Consider the following 21,980-nt stretch of genomic DNA (forward strand, 5'->3'; position numbering starts at 1 on the left):
ACCGTGTTATTTGGACAAAGAATGATGTGAATGTTACCTGGCATAGGTCCTCTGTCCGCCTGCTGCCTTCATTATTGAGGCAACAATTCCCAAACTCTTGGATCTCGGGACCTCCTTATACTCTTTAGGGCTACCAAGGGCCCTAAAGAGTCTTCACTTATTTGAATTCTATCTAATGGTATTTATCATATCACATATTATTACAGAGATATTTTCAAAATATCTCAAATCAAGACAGCAAAGTGTACTTTTGTGTTGTTTCCACATAAATTCTAAGAAAATTTCAAGATTTCAAGATAACTATTTATTTGAAAATAATGAGGTTATAGCTATCCTGACAGGTATGATCAAAGAGAGCTAATTACAGAAGTAATGAGAACATATAAATTTTATTAATCTCTACAAAAATGTACATATTGAAACTTTAAGCCTACTACCATAGAACATACTAGAAAACAGAAGACTACCCATTCTATTAGTAGAGTGATGACATCATTCACGTCAGATTGGCCTCTGGAAATTTCCACTGGACAGTCATGAGACAATGAAAGCGAAAAAGGCAAATCATGTCTTATTACCCTAATGGAAATAGTTTTGACCTAGGAGACCCTTTCCCAGGATCTTGGAGACGTCCCAAGACCTGGCGGGCCACAATTTGAGAACCAATGTAATCGATTAATTCTAAAGTCACTTTCCTCTGATGAATATTTTGTTCTCATTCCCGAACCACCCTTTGAGAACCGCTGACCTAAGGTAACCACAAGACAGACCTCCTGCCCCGTGAAACCCAAAGCGAAAAGCCCGCGGGATTGCGCCCGGGGCGCTACGCTTAGCACTGAGAACTGAAAATGCCCCCTGAATTCTCAAGCAGCGCCGGGTGCAGAAATGAGTCCAAAACCTGCCACCCGCGCGCCAAGGCGGGGCCAGAACCGGCTGCAGGCGGCCGGACTCCCCCGAGGCTCAGGGCCGAAGCTGCGGCGGCTCTGGAAGCACCTGCCCACCGCCCGCCCGCCGCAGGTAGGCCGGCCCCCGCGGGGAGGAGCGCGGCTAGGTGCTCCCCAGGTAGCCGCCTCCGCCCTCTAGCCCAACTCTGGGCCGCGGCCTCCCGGGGTCACCGCAGGAACTTACCGCGCGCCTCCTCGCGTGGGCCAGGCGCCCCTCCGCGGACCCCAGGCGCTTCCTCCGCCGCAACGCGGGAGCCACCCCGGCCTCCCGGGATTGTCGCCGAGAGTTGGGGGGCGCCGAGACGGAGGGTCTGGCGGCCGCAGGGACTACCCAACGACGGGGCTCCGGCCCGGGAGCTGCTGGAACATGCGCCCGGAGCCGCAGGTGCGGGGCCCGGAGGTTTCGCTCGGGCGGGGAATGGGTTCCTCGGAGGGGGCCACCTCGGCGGACCCGGCCGGACTGGAACGGAAGGCAGAGGGCCGCCCGCGACGACAGGTGCCCGCTCAGCCGTCGGCAGAGTCCCGGGGCGCGGCATTTGTCCCTAGGCACTCTCGGGCTTTCCGGGTGCGGGTCGGGCCGGGCGACCGAAACCCGCGAGCCGGGCGCAGTCGGGTGGTTGTTAAGAGAGCGGCAGGTCGGTGACTCAGTACCCCCAGGAACTCAAAGAGCTGAGCCAGGGGCTTTTTTGACTTTTTCTTGTTGTTACTTTGTTTGTCTTAGTTTGTTTGACAGTTACCAGACTATGATTACACTTCTGGTTCTACTCAGCCAACTGCCCATAGTTACCTTCGCGTTTCCTCATTGCACAAGGAGTCCGAAGGAGTCCAGGCATGCTCGAGAAGAAGGTAAGCATGGCTCCCGTCTCGAGAAACCCCCGCCCCCGAAAAGCCGAGCCAGGTATTACAGATCTCAAAGGAGAAAGGGTAGTCTTTGAAATGACATGCCCCCATCAATCACAGAAGCCTTACAGTATCCTCTAGTTTAATTTGTGGTCTGCTTGGCAATGTTGTGGTTATGTTAGGTACAGTTTATACAAATTTATTTCTGTGAGTTACTTTTGATAAATATATATTTAAGACCTGGTTTGTGGTTCACTGAATGGAACACCTATTTCAACTTCTGAAAAGCAGTGAGCGCCATTTTTCTAGATGAGGCTATGTGGTAATTATAATGAGCATAATTACTTGTTTTTCCTGGAAAGATGGACAGCGAATCCAGGATCCAGGATCCAGTCTCGACTTGTTATGAGACCCCGGGGCAAGTTACTTAACCCCTTTCTGCTTGAATTTCTTCCTCTGTAAAATGATCGGGGTAGGGAGAACGGTCCCTGAGGTCCTTTTTGACATCAAATTGTCTGGTTATCTGGATAAAGTCAGATGCTTGTGAAAGATTAGGTTTGGTAACCTAGAATTTCATACCTTGTGGGTTCCAGGTCATAAACAGACTGCTTCCTGTCCGCATTTCAAAAAGTCTAACCTAGAAATCAGAACCAGAAAAGAAAAAAAAAAAAAATGGCTTTGGCTTCAGCATCCTTCTCCCTGCCTGGTCATTGTGCTTCCCTATCCCCACACAATCCTGTCCCTTAATCCTTTTCATCAGATCTACTCTCAGCTCATTTTCATTTAGGAAGGATCTGTTACACTAATACTCCTGGATAACTTATTAATGATTAATACAGCTTGGTGTATTAAACCTTCCAGGAGGGTGTGTGTGGGTGTTTGTGCATGTGTGTGTTTTAAGATAGGAAATCTTAACCCAAAGGAACCAAACCCTGATGGTAGAATTCTAGGCAACTGGATAAGCTAGCTAATGAGAATAGGGAGAGATTTTGGAAGGAGAGCCTTCTTGTTACCTCCCAAGTTCCACCACATATGTAAGTCCACTCATATATAAAATTGAAGGTCCATACTCAGTGGGACCAGGTGCTGATCCCCAGTATGCTGGTGAGTATATTCATTGATTCACATAATGCAGACATAAAAGACATTCCCAAGGACATCACAAATTATGGAAGGAATTCAGAGATCATACCTGAGTGCAGATGGCTGGAAATATCTGTGGGAAATGTAAATAAGGAATCCTATTTTAAAAGCTGATTTGCTCAGTTAGTAATCACTTTATTAACACATACTGTATGCCAGGCCCTCATCTAAGGATGAGGGGATATAGTAATGAAAGTCTATAATCCCTGCCCTGGAGGACCTCTTCATCTGATGAGAGGGCGAGATATAAAGAGATCATCTCCATAAGGTCTGTGACAGAAGTAGGAACAGAGAGCTCAAGAGCAGGGGAAAGAGTGAGTAGCAGTAACTCTACCTCTGGAGAGTTATATGGCACAGAAGCCAATAATAAGTGGAGCTATGAAAAGTAACTAGGAAAATAAGGGACCTTCAGCTGAACTCTCATAAAGCCAAGGACAAAGTTCAAATGACTCAAAAGGAATTTATTTAGAAAACATGGAGCGGGGCGCCTGGGTGGCTCAGTTGGTTAAGCAACTGCCTTCGGCTCAGGTCACGATCCTGGAGTCCCGGGATCGAGTCCCGCATCGGGCTCCCTGCTCGGCGGGGAGTCTGCTTCTCCCTCTGACCCTCTTCCCTCTCGTGCTCTCTCTCATTCTCTCTCTCTCAAATAAATAAATAAAATCTTTAAAAAAAAAAAAAGAAAACATGGAGCGTCAGGAGAGTAGAAGAGAATGGAGGGTCAGTTGGTGGGTTTGAAATAGCGGGATGCACAGACAGCCTCTTAGGATGGCCTAAAATGGGAGAAATAGAAATGGGAAGAGGACTTGAGGAGGCACATACAAAAGGACTAAAGACAGTGTATCCTCCATCAGGGGCGAGAGGGAAAATAAGACTTCTCACTGGAAGTTCAGGATACTCCCAGGACAAGGAGGTTTGCTTCTTTGGATAACAAACAAATTCAGAGTTACTTAGGATCCCAGTAACAAAGGACAATATTTCTCCTAAGATCAAAAGGGAGGCAGGGAAAAATTTAATAAAGCACCGAAGGCCTAAAGTCAACCCCTGACTGAATCAGAACTTTCACACTCAGGGAAGTGATATACAGTAGCTCCTGGAGGGCACATTTAATTCATGGGTGAAGACTTTTACTGGCATAAGTATCATTTCAGGAACAATAAAAATGTTTATGATTCTCTCATTCTTATTTTCAAGTTGAAAGTAGTTCTATTGAGTCCTATCTGGAGGGCACAGAGTATTTTTATAACTCAGATAACCTACTTGAAGGGAAGACCAACAATGAGAAATTTGGCACTACTTTCTTAGCCAATAAAATGTAAAGATCTGGCCATATCTGAGAAGTAGCAATACAGAAGCAGATTTCTAATTCTTCATTCTGAAATCCCATTCCATGTAGTAAATATAGCTAAGTTAGGCAGGCCATGAGTTACTTCATCACTGGTTTAGTATTTTAAACCTACAACAAAATGAGTAATACCAGACTATACCTATGAATTGCTTTAACTGGTAGAATTTAGGTCCAAGAATTTCTTCCCAATGTAGAAAAATTGAGTTCATTTACTCATTTAGTAAATCATTTTTTGAGCACCTCATATGTGTCAGGCACCACGTGTGTCTGTACTTTAGTGGAATTTTTCTTCTAGTGAGGGGAACAGAGTAGTCACAAGTGGTTAACACATGCAGAACACACCAGATGGTGGTGCACGCTATGAAGAGAAACCAAGTGTAGTAGGGACAGGGAGCGCCAGAGGTGGGTGGGTGGGGATGAGGTTTCAAGGTAACATTGAGCAAAATCCTAAAGGAGGTGAAAGAAGAAAGTTCTATTCAGGGGAAACAGCCAGTACAAAGGCAGGAGAGAACCAGGTGCATTGGAAGTGTTTTTTAACAGCACAATGTTAAAAACAGACTGTAGGGGAGCAAAGCAATCCCTCAGAGGGCCATGATGAGAATCCCAATGAGAGGTGAAGGTAACTTGGAAAATTGTTCATTTTGTCTCCTTTTGGTGACAAAATGCCCTCTGCCCTCTCCCTGTGCGCACGCGTTCTCTCTCTCTCCCTCTAAAAATAAATAAATCCTTTAAAAAAGGTAAGAAGAATTGGTAAAATTATATATATTTTATATATATTTAATTAACCCATTATATCCAAAATATCACTTCCAAATACAAGCAATATGAAACATTAAGATATTTTACTTTTTAATTAAATCTTCAAGTCCAGTGTATATTTTACATTTCTAGCACATCTCAATTCAGACTAGCCATAGTTCAAGTGCTCAATAGCCATATGTGCCTAGTGGCTACTATATTGAACAAAACAGCTCTATAAGATTCAGACCTGTTTGGAAAAGTGATTGACTAGTGGAAAAAAATATCTTGGACAAGGTGTGACTGTTATCGTGGGGCTAAGAATAAATGGCCAAGCTGAGGTCATTCACAAATCAGAATTAGTCTTTCAGGCCATGCTGTCTCATCAGTCCTGAACTGTCTTTCAATTGCCCACTCTAATATATTTCTTCCTTTATAGTGATGGTTAACAGTGCAAAACACCAAATTCTTTTAAGCATTTGATGTAGTTTTCAGAGAGTTTCTGAATTCCAGTCTTGGTAATGTGATCTGGAGCAAGATTTCTTAAGCGTTCTTTGTGTGATACCAGAATGAGTTTAAAGTTTGTGGGTTTTGAAAATACTGCCATGGTGGGATATTTTGGTTTTGTGTTACCCTGTGCTTAACTCTATTGTGTTTACCATTTACCTTCCCAGAAAAGGTAGAGGGAGTCTTATGAAGCATTGTAGACACATCTTTAGGGGATGGGGAGAGAGAGGCACCTACTTGTTTAGGAGGGGCTGAATGTCTGTTAATTAACCTTATAATTACCTTATCATTTTATTAACTTAGAAGTTTAAAATTTTATAAGTTTTTAGTATTAACTTGCTCTAAAATTTTTAACATAAATCAATTAATAATTTTAAAACATAAAGAGATCTTAGTAATTCTTTAGTTCATTTATCAATTTTACAAATCAGGAAATGGCAACACAGAGATATAAGTGATTTATCCCAGATAAACTGTCAATAGCCAAGCCAAATCACAACCAAGAATCTCTGTCTTCTCTTAGACCAATACTCTGTCCTTTACACCAGACTAATTTTTCTCAATCAAGATAATAGAGAGCCAACCCTTCAGAAGTAGAAGAGTCTGACCTGTCACTTGTTGGAAATACTGTCTAGAGGGAAAAGTGATATTTAAATAATTTTCATTTATGCCAATAACTTTGGATATAACCAACTCAAGTATTTTCTGGGCTTAGGCTAATATTTGTATTTCATATTTAACAGGCACTATTTTTACTGATGACATTTCTTTTTGTCAGAATTTGAAATCATACATGGATGCCTGGGTGGCTCAGTCAGATAAGTGGGTGCCTTCAGCTGCCTTCAAGGGTTCTGGGATTGAGTCCTGAAGCCTGCTCCCTGCTCAGCCAGGAGACTGCTTCTCCCTGTGCCCCTCCCCCCACTTGTGCTCTGTCTCTCTCCTTCTCTCTCTCTCTCAAATAAATAAGTAAAATCTTAAAAAAAAAAAAGAATTTAAAACCATACAAAAAAAGTTTGGCATAATTTTACATCAAGAGAATTATTCAGTTCTTCCACAGTTAAAACAGGAATGTTCTGCCCTATTTTTATCAACCTTTGAAATCTATTTCTTTATTAGTCTTCACAGCAAAAGAAGAAGCAAACCTTTTCATACATAGACACCTGCTATATAATAGATTTGATTTGGAGCTCTTCACGCCCAGTGACCTAGAAAGAGAGTGTAGAGAAGAACTTTGTAATTATGAAGAAGCCAGAGAAATCTTTGTGGATGAAGATAAAACGGTAATTTGGTTGACAATGTTAATTGGCTGGAAATTTATTAAATCATACTTAAGAAAATGGCACATTAAGTCATCAGAGATTTTATGCTTTAAATAGAATCAAGATTTTATACCTGTTATCCCTTTCTACTTCCTTAAAATGCTAACCAACCTATTTAGACTTGGCCTTATACTTGATTAAATGGACTTACAGTAATTGGCAAATTATCGATTGTGTTGTGATTTTGTGTGTGTGATGTTTATTATATTTAAAAACAATCATGAAGTGGAATGAATTACATTTTAGGATACTATTTGAGTTAGTTCTCTGACTCAGGCTTCAATCATTCTAGACTCAGAGTAACTTTTCCTACGAGTGACCTTATCTTTTCTGATTACTGTATTTATTAACAATCTATTATGTGCCAAGTGCTCTGCCAGAGACTGAGGATACAAAATATATAGTCTCTGCATTCAAGAGCTTATTGTTTGGTATATCAGTGTAATTTAAGGGAGAAACTTTTAGAAGTTCTCCTTTGAAATGTAATTAAATCCTGTCCATTAATCTTGGAACAGTATAAAACAAACAGACAACACGGTCCCTGTTATAATCTGGCATATTCTTAAAGAATATTGAGTGACTCAAATTCTTTACTTTTGTAAATTAAATAAGCACAGCTCCTTTTCCCCTTCCTCAAGAGTTCCACTTTAGTCTTCGGTCAATAAGACCAAGGAACTCTAGGTATCCTTCAAACGCAGGCATTAATGGAACTTACTTCTTTTTTCTCCCAAAATTGCACCCAGCCTCTCACTCCCTGCTAATACCTGCCACATCTGCCAGAGAAGGAAAACAAAGTCTATACCTTGTAACTGTGCCTGTTGAAATTTTATTGTTTTTTTGTAAATGCATTTTATGATTTTATCATGGTTCCTTAAAATCTGCCTCATTCTCTCAAGTAACACTGAACCAAAAGAATCTCAGGGATGTCTTTCCCCAGATCAATCCCTTTCAGTACAATCTCCTAGCAAACTGAGGGCGCACCAAGCGTAGAAAAATTCGGACTCCTTTTCAAACTTGGTAATGGGTTCCACTGCTTTAGCCTCTGCCTTTGGTGCTGTCACCAACTAATGTGTTGGTTTCACTGTATGTCTGAGCGGTAACTCTGAGCTGGTGAAGGGAGAGTGGCAGGGGACAGTAGTAGAGACCTGGCACTGACAGTCATCCCCTGACCAATTCCAGAGTCAGGAGAAACAGTGGTGGGTAGCAGTGTTTGAATTAGAGTGAGTCACGCCCTCCAGCTTGAATAAACTAGTAACCTCTGTGGCACATGCCAAGAATTTACCACCCCAGTCCGGGTCATTGGGATCACATGAAGTGATAACAAAACAATGAAATAAACTTGGAAATTTTACCTTTCTCTTAGATGGCGTTCTGGCAGGAATATTCCATCAAAGGACCAACAAAAAAATCAGGTAAGGCAAGAATGGATGAAATTTAATGCTCTTCCCACCCTCTCTCTATTCTAAATACATTTTAGTTTCATTGTTTGAGTTTGGTTGTTGCTCAACATACATGCCTTGTAAATCCAGGATGATTTCTCAATTATACACTAGGCTATCTAAGACGGAGGAAGCCACATTCATCTTTACACACTGAAAATCAAGTCTGGTGAGATACTAGGGAAATGAGATAATAGGCTTAAAGGTATTTTAAACTACTCAGCTAGGTCAGGACTTGTACAGAATAAAAGTAGGACTCCATTAGTTCCAAGTAGTAAGCTATTTTAATTATTTTTTCTTTTTTACCATTACAAGTAAATGGAATACTTCTGCTACTAGGTAAATTAAGAGTGTTATAATTAAATCAGTCTATAGAGGGGAGATCTTTACTTTATCTGTATTATCATCTCTAGCTGCTTTTTATCAGGTCTTTTTTGGTCAGATCTTCTTTCATTCTCATCAGGCAGAGCCCCAGCTACAAGGAGACTTTATTACGTTGCTAGGCTAGTGTTGCTTAGTACAGTTATCTGTGTAATTTAATACCAAAATGTGCCTAGTTGAACAAAGAATATGTTATGTTTCGTCTTTTTTTTTAAGTTTATTTATTTTTTTAGTATCTCTACCCCCATCATGGGGCTCGAACTCGTGACCCTGAGGTCGAGTTGTATGCCCTTCTGACTAAGCAAACCCAGGCACCCCAGAATACGTTTAGTCTTGAATACTATCCATTTAATATGACCTATTTAAAGTAAATGAAATTTGGGGGTCCCTGGGGGGCTCAGTCGGTTAAGCATCTGCCTTCAGCTCAGGTCATGATTCCAGGACTCTGGGATCGAGCCCCACATGAGGCTTCCTGCTCAGCAGGGGAGTCTGTTTCTCCCTCCCCTCCCCCGCCTGCTCATGCTCTCTCTTGCTCTCTTTCTTTAAAAAAATTTATTTATTTATTTATTTATTTGACAGAGAGTGAGAGAGAGCACAAGCAGGGGGAGTGGCAGGCAGAGGGAGAAAGAGAAGCAGACTCCCTCTGAGCAGGGAGCCTGATGTGGGGCTCAATCCCAGGACCCTGGGATCATGACCTGAGTGGAAGACAGATGCCTCACCAACTGAGCCACCCAGGCGCCCCTAAATAAAATCTTTAAAAAATAATAAAATAAATGAAATCATAACTAGGGCTTTTAGGAAGTATCTTTTATAAATTTTTGTTGCTAGCACAAACACTTTTTAAAGAAGTCAATATTACTAGATTCTGAATAGTATACTTAGATCCAGTGTTAAATTTATTGAAATCATAGGCAGTGCTTTTCAGTTGTTATATCTATATTATTTTATTGATTTCTCTTAAGATGCTAACAGAGAAAAAGTTGATGTCATGGGCCTTCTGACTGGATTAATTGCTGCTGGAGTATTTTTGGTTATTTTTGGATTACTTGGTTACTATCTTTGTATCACCAAGTGTAACAGGCGACAATATCCCAGGTAAGTACCAAGTAAAAATATTGAATTCACTATTATACATTCTATATTGTTATTTTAAAATGGATAAAAATGGCTGTCTATTTTTTAAATAAACATTTTACTCTGGAATAATTTTAGATATACAGGAAAGTTGCAAAGATCACACAGAGAGTTCCCATCCTTCAACCAGTTTCCCTCACTGTGAACATCTCACATTCCCATAGTACATTTGTAAAACAAACCAGCCAACACTGGTACATCACTATTAACTAAACTCCAGACCTTATTCAGATTTCACCAATTTTGTCATTCATGTCCTCCTTCTGCTCCAGGACCCAGTTAAGATGCCGCATTGCATTTAGTTGTCATTTTCTCTCCAGTCTCCTCTGGTCTGTGACCGTTGTTTGGTTGCATAATTTAACACTTACATAAACAATGAAATGATGCAATTTCTGAGATTCTTCAAAAGAATACAAAAGGATTCACAAGTGTCAGCTTGATTTTTTAATATTTCCTTCTTAAGCAGGAAGTAGATACCAGTGTCCCCACATTATTTCCAGAGGTTAAGAAGTCCCATCACTTTCTCTAAGTCACATCATTAACAGATTTAGCGATATGGCAACTCAAATAGAAACAGTGTAATTAGCTTTTAAATTCAACCATGTTTATTGATACTTCCAATTAAAGAAAAATGAGTGAAATAAAATGGTTGCTGCTTGAATAACACATTAATAAAGCTTGATAAAAATTCATAAAAGCCATAATTGTTTGGACAATAGAATCTCAACATCCTCATTAAAATAAAAAGTTATTCTCTATTATCTTCTCAGTAAGTGTAGATGAGTAAGTGTAAAAATAACCTTATTCAAAAAAAGTGCCAGGTGCTAAATAGGCTATTCGAAATTGAGGCTTACACATCCCTAGTCACACTTTCAAATTCTGGGAAAAGCTCATGATTGTGACCAGGTGACGAAAGGGTTATGGAAACAGTGGTGATGGTGGCACAACATTGTGAATTTAATTTATACCACTGAGTCACACACTTGAAAATGGTTAAAATGGCAAATTTTATGTGATATATATTTTAGCACTATAAAATTTTTTCTTTATGGTAAGAGTTTAGGGCAACAGATGTGGAATTAGATTCATCTATTGGGAGATAAAACTAAAACCATGGGGTGCCTGGTTGGCTCAGTCAGTAGAGCAGGTGACTCTTGATCTCAGGGTCATGAGTTCGAACCCCACGTTGGATATAAAGATTACTTAAAAAAAAACAAAACAAAACAAAACTGAAGCCATGAGAGTAGGCAAGTACTCTCAGTGTGTACTCAGTACTCAGTACTCAGAGTGTAATGAAAGGAGGACGGATAGAAAAGGACCAAGCCTTAAAGGGTCCTCACAGCAAAGGTGCAAGAAGAAGACGTGCCAGAAGGAGGGCAGAGGACAGGGTATAGACGTTGAAATTCGATCCCCAAGCTGGAATTCCTGAACAGCTCCCTGAGGCATTAACGTGACCTGTGGGCACGGACAAAGGAGTTTGTCAGAGACCTCTGTAACTCCTATAAAAATCTGAGAAATGAGAGTAATGAGGAAGAACTTGCCTAATTGTTCTTAAGCCACCATCTTTTAAGCTGAGAGACTTTTATTAACTTCCCTTATATAACAGGTAGGAAATAAGCAAGGCCTTTCCATTTTCTGGGACTTTTGAATAAAATTTTATTCAGTGTGGCTTTCTCTACAAGTCGGGGAGGAAGTCCTGGAAACTCTCAGACTAATGAAGACCTAGGCAAAATTTGTCTTTGGAGACTCTTCTTGCTTTATCTCTCTTTTCCTCCCCACTCATAATGTCTCTCCAAAAAAGTTCATGTATACCCTCATGCTTAATAACTGTGCTCAAGGCCTGGGATAGCACAGCCATTTAGTCAGTGTCCTCATGCATGGTATTTTCTTCTCTCTTCTCTGTGCTTTGCTTCATTTTCCTACTTTTCTGCACCACTCCATCTTCTTACCTTAGGCCTTTTTTCTGTGTAATCTTCTAGCTTCTTCCTGCTGTAGGTTAGAAGCAGAATTCAAATGCATAATTCAGATGGCAAAGTAATGCCATTATTACGCATGCTTTCTGTGTATGTTATTATAAAATTTAAAAACCCTGAATATCTCTTATGTTATTTTGTCTTAAGATTTTATTTATTTATTGGGGGGGTAGGCAGAGGGAGAGAGAGAATCTTAAGTAGACTCCACACTGAGCACAGAACCCAACGCAGGGGTTGATCTCACGACCCTGAGATCATGACCTGAGCCAAAACCGAGAGTGGGACACTTAACTGACTGAGCCACCCAGGCGCCCCTGAATAGCTCTTATTTTAAAAGCAAGATTAAGAGTCTGCCTTCGGCTCAGGTCCTTGGAGTAATGCTGCCTTTCACATCCCCGCTCGGCGGGAAGCCTGCTTTTTCTTCTCCCACTCCCTCTGCTTATGTTCCCTCTCGCTGTCTCTCTCTGTCAAATAAATAAAAATCTTTTTTAAAAAATAAATAAAAGCAAGATTAGTTACACTTAATGTTAGTACAGTATAATGCTATACAGCTCACAGATATTTTTACATGTATTGTTTCACTTTGATCCTCGGAGCCACCCTTTGATTTGAGGGTACATTGAACACTAGGTTTATAAGACATTCTCTTATTTGGGGACTGACTTTTAAAAACTTACTAAAGTACTTTTCATCTATTATCCCAAGAAATTCTTCTAGCAGAGTTATTCTCTTTCTGTATTTTGCAAGTCTGGAAGTGGAGGAAGGGTGAGGAAATATTTGAGAAAGAAAAGAGTAAAAAATAAGGTCATTGTCAGAAAAGTTTGTCTCATTCCTCTGTCAAAACATGTCAAGAAATGGGAAACAAGATCTTTTCATTTCTTAGTTCCTACAGTTTATGGAGGAAAATAGGCATACTATGATGTTGCTAGTTTATTTGAGTTGTTATTTGTGTATACTTCCTGATATCAATCATTTAAGATGTGTGTAAGAAATCACTATGTAAATTATTTAATAACTTTGATGTAATTATGATATTGTTTCTATATCTTATATTTGGAAGTCTGCATGGAAGAGTTTATTTGTTCCACTAAAACATCTGTCTCTCCTGTTCCCTATAAGCAAACAAATAGAACTTTTCGTCGTAAGTTAATGAATGTGGCAAGTGACTAGCCTACCAGGAATCTGTTCCAGATTTCTGACAGAGGAGGAATTGTGTTGAGCCCTCTAAGTAAACTTGTGATGGATGCTCTCAGTCACCCCCCAACTATTGAAGAGCTGACTCTCCAGTTCCTAGATTTACATAGATCTTCTTCACTTCTCTCTCTGCGATCATCCTCTCTCCTTTCCTCCAGTTTCATATCTCATGATTACCTCCAAGGAAGAGGTGTTCTAAGTACAAATTGACTGCCTTAGTTTGGAAAGTTTACAGTATTTTGAGTCTACTTAACTGTCTCTTGCCGGGAAGAATATTGTAAATATTGATGAGAAGTTGGGGATTACCTATGAATTTTAATTATCTTTAATTAGCCATATTTCTAGGAACTTAATTTATGTGTAAGTGCTTCATAGACAGCCAACTTTACAGTCTAAACAGATCGATTTACTAATGTTTAAATTATAATTCATAATTCAGTCGTGAGAAGGGAAAACACAGGCTCAAAACACCAGACCCCTACTGCATTTCAATTTTCACTGGCTGGGGTAGCTGACAGAGTTTTGTGGAAATGGTGGGGCTTGCAGGAGGCCATATTTTTTTTTAATTATTGGCCTTAGGTCAACAGAGTGGGGAAAAGACAATAACCTGAGAAAGCAAACAACAGCAGTGAAAGCACAGAAGCAGGACAGAGAATTGATTGCACATACAGAGGACTATAAAGAGGGTACCTTACAAGAGCAGAGAGTTGTGAAAAATCAGGTGAAGCCAGAATAAGGGAGGCTTTAGAAAGGAGGCATGGGAGTTGAACTTGACTCAGGGGAAAGTAGGCTGCGGGTTAGACTTTTGCAGAGAAGAGGGATATGACAGAAGTGCTATTTAGGAGGGATGGACCAGGCAACAGGACTGCAGAGGAGAGAGACAGGCATCACCTGTCGTGATTATCTCTGTGACATCAGGATCCTTGGCTTGGAGTAATGCTGCCTTTCAACAAGAAAGGGTTTGGTTTCACATCATATTTTGAGAAAGTTCTCATTTAGGAGTGGGAGAAAAGGGGAATTAGCATGTTTTGAGTCCTTATTATAGTGTTCCAGACACTGCTTAGATGCTTTACATATAACATTTTTTCTGAATCCACACAAAACAACTCTGTTGAGGTAGCTATTATTGTCCCCATTTTACTTCAAAGGGAACAGATAACTTGCTTTGGCCACATAGCTATGAAATGAGAGGATCCAGTTTCAGATCCATGACTGACTCCAAAGCTCTCGATCTTTTTTAAAGATTTTATTTATTTATTTGAGCATGAGAGAGAGAGAGCATGAGAGGGGGGAGGGTCAGAGGGAGAAGCAGACTCCCCGCTGAGCAGGGAGCCCGATGCAGGACTCGATCCCGGGACTCCAGGATCATGACCTGAGCCGAAGACAGTCGCTTAACCGACTGAGCCACCCAGGCGCCCTCCAAAGCTCTTGATCTTTCCCCTATACCAAGACTCTTTCAGAGTATATGGGTAAAATAAAACTGTGGTTATAGTAACAAATTGGGTTCAGGGGCTCCTGGGTGGCTCAGTCAGTTAAGCGTCTGACTTCAGCTCAGGTCACGTTCCCAGGATCCTGGGATGGAGCCCTGCTTCGGGCTCCCTGCTCCACTGGGAGTCTGCTTCTCCCTCTCCCTCTGCCCTGCCGGGGCTCTCTGTCTCACCCTCTCTCTCTCTCAAATAAATAAAATCTTAAAAAATAAATAAATAACATAAATAAATTGGGCTCAACTTTTATCAAAATCGTCAGTTGGGTTTTCTAATATTGCCATTTTAACCTAAAAATGCTGCCTTTCTAAACCTAAATGCTGTCTCTCTGTTTAGTTCTTCAGCCACCTACGTAAGAAGGGGCAGGCACACTCCCTCCATCATTTTCAGAAGACCTGAGGAGGCTGCCTTGACCCCGTCACCCCCTGCAGTGGAGGACACAGGATTACCTTCTTATGAACAGGCAGTGGCACTGACCAGAAAGCACAATGTTTCCCCGCCACCACCATATCCTGGGCCAGCAAAAGGGTTTCGAGTATTTAAAAAGTCTATGTCACTCCCATCTCACTAAGCCCGCCATGGTGGTATCGGAGATTCCTGCTATTTGAATGGTTCCTTTTCCCCGAACCAAAGAGACATGTTACTTCAGCCCCTTTATGACAAACCGCAAGGAGCAAAGAAAGAATAAGCATGTGTATACGACACCACAGCAGTTCTGTTGGCATCTTGGACCTGAACTCGATCATTATCAGCCTGGTAAGAAACTTATCATTACCATTTTGATAAGAAACTTGGACTCCATAGCTTTGCAGTAAAGAAGAGAGCACTTTTTTGTTTATTTTAATGGTTCAGAAAATCTGTGTTATAGATGTCATAGCTAGAACCGGTGAACTGTCTTTTGTACTGATAAAGTTTGTAGATTTCTTGTGTTGAATATTACAAAAAAAGAGTTTCTGATCATTAGATTATCCGAAATCAGAATATTAGACCCACTCTTTATTCGGATTTCTTTGTTGTTGGAAATCCGTCACAAAATTGGACACTTCAGTATAAACTGGTGGCCTTAATATAATCACTTCGTTTTACATTTTAAATTATTGCATAGCATTCACCATATCTTATAGGTTTTAGTTGTTAACAATTGCTATCAGTCATGTTTTGTTATGGGAGTGGAGTAAGTAATTTAAAAGTCACTTGCTAGGGAGTTAGTTCTTCAGAGGGTACAGAGTTGCAATGGCAAGGATTTGCAAGCGTTGTTATACTCTCAAATATATAGGCTTCAAATCTAGGAGTGACTAGAACTTGATAAAGTTGCCCATGCTACTGATGAGTAGGCACATCCATTTTCATTGCTAAATTATCTATATATATCTACATGTAATTTTTTATCTTGAAAATGTGTTGTTTATAAATAATAGTTCGAGAACCTAGAAAAATTAATTTACTTTCCTGCTCTTAAAATAATACCAACTAAAGTTACCAGCAACCCCTCGTATCTCTTAATGTCTGGATCCAAAACACCATAAGTAATCATTTTAACCTATACTTTGTCTCTTCTTTTAATTGTATATATGACCAGTCTTCCTTAAGAATGTAGTAGAATAGGGCGCCTGGGTGGCTCAGTTGGTTAAGCGACTGCCTTCGGGTCAGGTCATGATCCTGGAGTCCCGGGATCAAGTCCCACATCGGGCTCCCTGCTCGGCAGGGAGTCTGCTTCTCCCTCTGACCCTCCCCCCTCTCATGTGCTCTCTCTCATTCTTTCTCTCAAATAAATAAATAAAATCTTTTAAAAAAAAAAAGAATGTAGTAGAATATAAGCTATAAACCTCTGGAGGAGTGTGTTTGCACACATTTATGTGAGTGGGTGTGGATGTAGGTGTGAATTTGTTTTCTCTTTGCAGGAACTCAAGAAATAAAAGACTCCTGAGAAATAAAAGAAAAAATTCTGTTCTTGTTGTTTTGCTAGGCATTGCATTTTCCTATTATTTAAGACCATTTGTAAAATTGTCTTTTGTTTTATAATTTTTACAGAAGTGAGACTAAAACCCACATATATTTGGTAGTTCCTTCCAATTAAATGTTTAGACAGTATAAATTATTACAATGTGTGAGTGTTTATGTCTCTCTTTTAAAACAACATGATCTTAAGGCAGATATAAGCAAGACCTTAATCATTACAGACTGCCAAACATTTTATCCTTCTAGATTTTGGGGTCTCTTCAGTTGCTTATCACAAAGAAATCATCTAGCAGCATTTAGATATAATTAGGAAAGTGGTCTTTTTATTTTTTTTAAAGATTTTTAAGCGTGGAGCTTGAACTCAAAACCCTGAGTCACATGTTCCACTGACTGAGCCAGCCAGGCGCCCCAGGAAAAGTCTTTTTAAAGCCATCTACATTACCTTTAAAAATTTTACCACTATGGGGCACCTGGCTGACTCAGTCGATGGAGCATACAACTCTTAATCTTGAGGTCATGAGTTCAAGCCCCACTTTGGGTGTAGAGATTACTTAAAAAAAAAATTATCATTAATCATACCTTGACTTTACATAAGGACTATTTTCTCATGTAACTTTATACTCTGCCCTTATTTTAATTCTCTTTAAGGGGTCAGAGGCAGTGGGTGCCTGGGTGGCTCAGTCAGTTAAGCATCTGCCTTCGGGTCAGGTCATGATCCCAGGGTCCTGGATCGAGCCCTGCATCGGGCTCCCTGCTCAATGGGGAGCCTGCTACTCCCTCTCCCTCAGCTCTACCCGCCCCCGCCCCCTGCCCTGACTCATGTTCTGTCTTTCTGGCTCTGCTCTCGCTCTCAAATAAATAAATAAAATCTTTAAAAAAAAAAAAGGTCAGAGGCAAATTCTACTTTCCTCACTTTGTAGCAATCAGACTAAGGCATAAAAGCATAACTTGCCCTAAATCTAACATGCTGCTGAGAGCTAGGTTTAGAAGGAGCAAGCACACTTTTCCAGGCCCATCTCATACCTGTAGAATTATGCTATCTCAAATTATGAAGAACAGGGATCTTATTAATTCAAGGCTGTATGAGAAATTTATGACCATCTGTCATATATACATAAATATATATAGGTTTATATTACATATATATGTACCTGTATTCTCACACACATGTATTTCTTAGGATGAATAGAAATATAAGACAGGGACACTTGGCTGGCTCAGTTGGAGGAGTATGCGACTCTTGATCTCGGCGTCCTAAGTTCAAGCCCCACACTGAGTGTACAGGTTACTTAAATAAATAAACTTAAAAAAAAAGAAATATAATACAGGCTGTATCTCTTATTGAATCATAATTTGAAATATTCCTTGAACTTATTTACTACCACTGACTCATAAGAGTCTAATTGCAAAGCTAGCCTTAAAACCTATAACAACCCCTCTCCCAGCAGTAGCCTAGATTTCTTATATGCCATCACTTAGCATAAAACTGTTGCTCTAACTTGATTATTCATCTGGAATTCATCATTAAGATTGTGAAATCACTGGTGTTTGTAGAACATCTATGTCGAGCTCATAATACTTTATACAAAAGAAAATTTGATATGGGACTACACCAAAATAAAAAGCCACTGCACAGCAAAGGAAACCATGAACAAAACAAAAAGGCAACCTACTGAATGGGAGGTGTTTGCAAATGATACTCCAATAAGGAGTTAATATCCAAAATACATAAAGAGTTTATACAACTCAACACTGAACAATCGAATTTAAAAATGGACAAAGGGGAGCGCTGGGTGTTTCAGTCGTTAACTGTCTGCCTTCGGCTCAGGTCATGATCCCGGGGTCCTGGGATCAAGCCCCGCACTGGGCTTCCTGCTCCGCCAGAAGCCTGCTTCTCCCTTTCCCACTCCCCCTGCTTGTGTTCCCTCTCTCACTGTCTCTCCGTCTGTCAAAAAAAAAAAGGGGGGGGGCGCCTGGGTGGCTCAGTCGTTAAGCGTCTGCCTCTGGCTCAGGTCATGATCCCAGCGTCCTGGGATCGAGCCCCGCATCGTGCTCCCTGTTGCGCGGGAAGCCTGCTTCTCCCTCTCCACTCCCCCTGCTTGTGTTCCCTCTCTCGCTGTGTCCCTCTCTGTCAAATAAATAAATAAAATCTTTAAAAAAAATGGAGAGAGGAATTGAATAGACATTTTTCCAAAGGACATACAGATGGCCACAGACACATGAAAAGATGCTCAACATCACTCATCATCAGAGAAATTCAAATCACAACCACAGTGAGATAACACCTTATACTTGTCATAACAGCTAGTATCAAAAAGACAAGAAATAACAAGTGTTAACAAGGCTGTGGAGTAAAAGGAACTTTGTGCACTGTTGGTGGGGAATGTAAATTAATGTAGTCACTGTGGAAAAGAGTACGGAGGTTCCTCAAAAAATTAAAAATAGAAATACCAAATGATCCAGTAATTCCACTACTGCGTATTTACCCAAAGAAAATGAGAACACTAATTCAAAAGGAAATATGCACCCCTATGTTTATTGCAGCATCATTTATAATAGCCAAGACATGGGAGCAACACAGGTGTCTATCGACAGATGGACAAAGAAGATGTGGTATATATATAATGGAGTATCACTCAACCAAAAAAAAAGGTTGAGATCTTACCATTTATGACAACATGGATGGACTAGAAGGTATTATGCTCAGTGAAATAAGTCAGAAGGAGAAAGACAAATACCATGTGATTTCACTTACAGGTAGAATCTAAGAAACAGACTCTTAAATGCAGAGAACAAATTGATGGTTGCCAGAGGGGATGTGGGTGCGGGGAATGGGCAAACTAGATAAAAAGGATTAAAAGGAGAAACTTCTAGTTATAAAATAAATAAGTCACGGGGATGAAAAGCACAGCATAGGAAAGAGTCAGTAATATTTAATAACGTTGTTTGGTGACAGATGGTGACTACAGTTATCACAGTGAGCAGTGAGTAATGTATAGAATTGTTGAACCAATATGGTGTACACCTGAAACTAATATAACATTGTATGTTAATTCCATAACTGGTAAATGCTTTTAATGATTGAAAGGAAAATACCTTTTTTTTTTTTTTAAGATTTTATTTATTTGACAGAGAGAGACACAGCGAGAGCAGGAACACAAGCAGGGGGAGTGGGAGAGGGAGAAGCAGGCTTCCCGTGGAGCAGGGAGCCCGATGCAGGGCTCAATCCGAGGACCCTGGGATCATGACCTGAGCCGAAGGCAGACACCTAACGACTGAGCCACCCAGGCGCCCCTGAAAGGAAAATATCTTAATATAAAGTTATTGACATGTATTTATTTCTGTCTCATTCACCATTTTGCATTCCTGTTGTACTTTTGGTCGTGGATTTTTTTGTTTGCTCTGTTTTGTTTGTGCTTCTTTCCCAAGCAACTGATTAGTGTTAACCATTAAATCTATTTTGAAGGGCGCCTGGGTGACTCAGTCGTTAAGCGTCTGCCTTCAGCTCAGGTCATGATCCCAACGTCCTGGGATCGAGCCCCGCATCAAGCCCTACGTTGTGCTCCGCGGGAAGCCTGCTTCTCCCTCTCCCCCTCCCCCTGCTTGTGTTCCCTCTCTCGCTGTGTCTCTCTCTGTCAAATAAATAAATAAAATCTTTAAAAAAATCTATTTTGACATAACCTTTGTATTTAATTAGATCATTACAACCCCTCCATTACAATCAGAAGATAATGGAATATGAGTATAAAAAGGGAATTGAACTGGAAAAAAGGACAAATATGCATTTATAAGGTAATACCTTCAGTAAGATATATAATTCTACACAGAATATTCTTTTTTACAAAATGGAAAAAAATCAAAAAGAGCACAAATGGTGTCAAAGTTTTGCATCTGTTAATAATATGCCCTCTGAGTGAATACAGAGTGGGGTAAAAATTCTTGGAACCATTAAAAACTAGAGCCAGCAGTGTCCTCTGTACCTTTGGTTTCCCATTGACCTGTCAAATTTTAACCGATTTTTTCTATTTCTCAGATAATTTATGCATGTGTATACTTTTCCTCTATGCACAAGAGAATTTTTTGATAAGAAAAGTTTTGTTAGTGTTGCTCAAAAGTTCAATTTTATATTATTCATATTGTTTTTGTTCTAATTGAATGTGAATTACATTTTTATTAGTTATTAGTTTGCTTTGGAATATTATGTATGGCATTTATATCTATTAGAGGAGTATCTAGAATTTCTGTAATTTTTAAAAACTGGAGTCTTTGTAGATCCTGCCTATGTGGGATTTAGGATCATGTATGACATATATTGATGCCTTCAATGTTCTGTACTATGTGTTTCCACCAACATTTTTGTTGTTGTTTAAAAATGTTTACCTAACAGTTTAAGAGTTTAAGGCAATCCAATACAATATATCAGTATTTTCATTATCTGAAAAAAGCAACCGACTTTTTTTGAATGCACATTTTCCTATAGCCATAATATTTTGGTTTTAATGGATTTCCTATTACAGACACTTTAATACATGTGAATGAACTTTATACTAAATAACTATCTGTTGCTTGTTTCTTTTCTTTTTTTTAATTTTATTTATTTATTTGAGAGAGAGAGTGTGAGCAGGGAAAATGGCAGAGGGAGAAGCAAGCTCCCCATTGAGCAGGGAGCCCGACACGGAGCTCGATCCCAGGGTCCTGGGATCATGACCTGAGCTGAAGGCAGATACAACAACTGAGCCAGCCAGGCCCCTCTGTTGCTTGTTTCAATTAAATATTCTTCTTACATACATACAGGGTCCTGGGATCGAGTCTCACATCGGGCTCCTTGCTCAGCGGGGCGCCTGCTTCTCCCTCTGCGTACCACCTCCCCCTGCTTGTGCTCACTTGCTCACTCTCTCTCTGACAAATAAATAAAAAAAATTTTTTTTAAATAAAATAAAATATTTTTAAAAATACTAAGTATCATACACGTAAATAAACTCTGGTTATTATTAAATATTACTTCATGTTAAACATTTAAACCACCTTAAATTTTTTTAGATCCAATTGAGTTATACACAAATGTTAATATTTATACTCCTTAAGGGGAATGAGAAGACAAGCTAGTTACTAGGAGAAAATATTTGCAAAAGATACATCTGATAAAGGACTGCTGTCCAGAGACCCCTGGATGGCTCAGTCAGTTAAATGTCTGACTTTTTGATTTTGGCTCAAGTCATGATCTCAGAGTCATGGGATCGAGCCCTGCGTCAGGCTCTGTGCTCAGTGCGGAATCTGCTTGTCTGTCTCCCTCTGCTCCTCCCCCCGCTCTCTCTCTCTTTCTCTCAAATAAATAAATAAATAAAATCTTTAAAAAAAAAAAGACTGTTGTCCAAATTATACAAAGGACTCTTAAAATTCAACAATAAGAAAACTAACAATCAAATTTTTAAAATTGGCAAAAAGACCTGAACAGACACCTCACCAAAGAAGATGTATGGATGACACGTAAGGAGGTCAACATCGTATGTCATTAGAGAATTGCAAATGAAATAGACAAAGAGTTACCATTACATAACTATTAAAATGGTCAAAATCTAT

At 40.0% G+C, this 21,980-nt stretch overlaps 1 protein-coding gene across 4 annotated transcripts; it reads left to right on the forward strand.

Moving 5' to 3' along the window:
• The first annotated feature begins 932 nt into the window (after nt 1-932).
• Nucleotides 933-21,426, forward strand: PRRG4 (proline rich and Gla domain 4). 4 transcript variants are annotated; one of them, XR_003517685.2, is made up of 7 exons: nt 933-1,329; nt 1,666-1,790; nt 6,634-6,797; nt 8,200-8,248; nt 9,619-9,751; nt 14,778-15,197; nt 20,098-21,426. XR_003517685.2 is itself a non-coding variant. In XM_027581557.2 (6 exons), the coding sequence occupies exons 2-6, from the start codon at nt 1,688-1,690 to the stop codon at nt 15,010-15,012; spliced, it is 684 nt and encodes a 227-aa protein (XP_027437358.1). In that variant the 5' UTR covers nt 933-1,329; nt 1,666-1,687; the 3' UTR covers nt 15,013-18,303. The 4 variants fall into 4 exon arrangements, 1 of the variants encoding a protein (XP_027437358.1); XR_003517686.2 differs by lacking the exon at nt 20,098-21,426 and adding an exon at nt 19,867-19,896; XR_003517684.2 differs by lacking the exon at nt 20,098-21,426 and adding an exon at nt 16,343-18,310.
• Nucleotides 21,427-21,980: the final 554 nt, after the last annotated feature.

This window comes from Zalophus californianus, chromosome 11 (assembly GCF_009762305.2).
Source record: "Zalophus californianus isolate mZalCal1 chromosome 11, mZalCal1.pri.v2, whole genome shotgun sequence".
In the NCBI taxonomy this organism is placed as follows: Eukaryota; Metazoa; Chordata; class Mammalia; order Carnivora; family Otariidae; genus Zalophus; species Zalophus californianus.

What these genes read in the sequence shown, in the direction of transcription:
- PRRG4 (XM_027581557.2), top strand. Translation starts at nt 1,688, where the DNA reads ATGATTACACTTCTGGTTCTACTCAGCCAACTGCCCATAGTTACCTTC. An exon ending in CAGGCATGCTCGAGAAGAAG is followed by an intron (nt 1,791 to 6,633) that starts GTAAGCATGGCT and finishes TTTCTTTATTAG; the next exon opens with TCTTCACAGCAAAAGAAGAA. An exon ending in AGGACCAACAAAAAAATCAG is followed by an intron (nt 8,249 to 9,618) that starts GTAAGGCAAGAA and finishes ATTTCTCTTAAG; the next exon opens with ATGCTAACAGAGAAAAAGTT.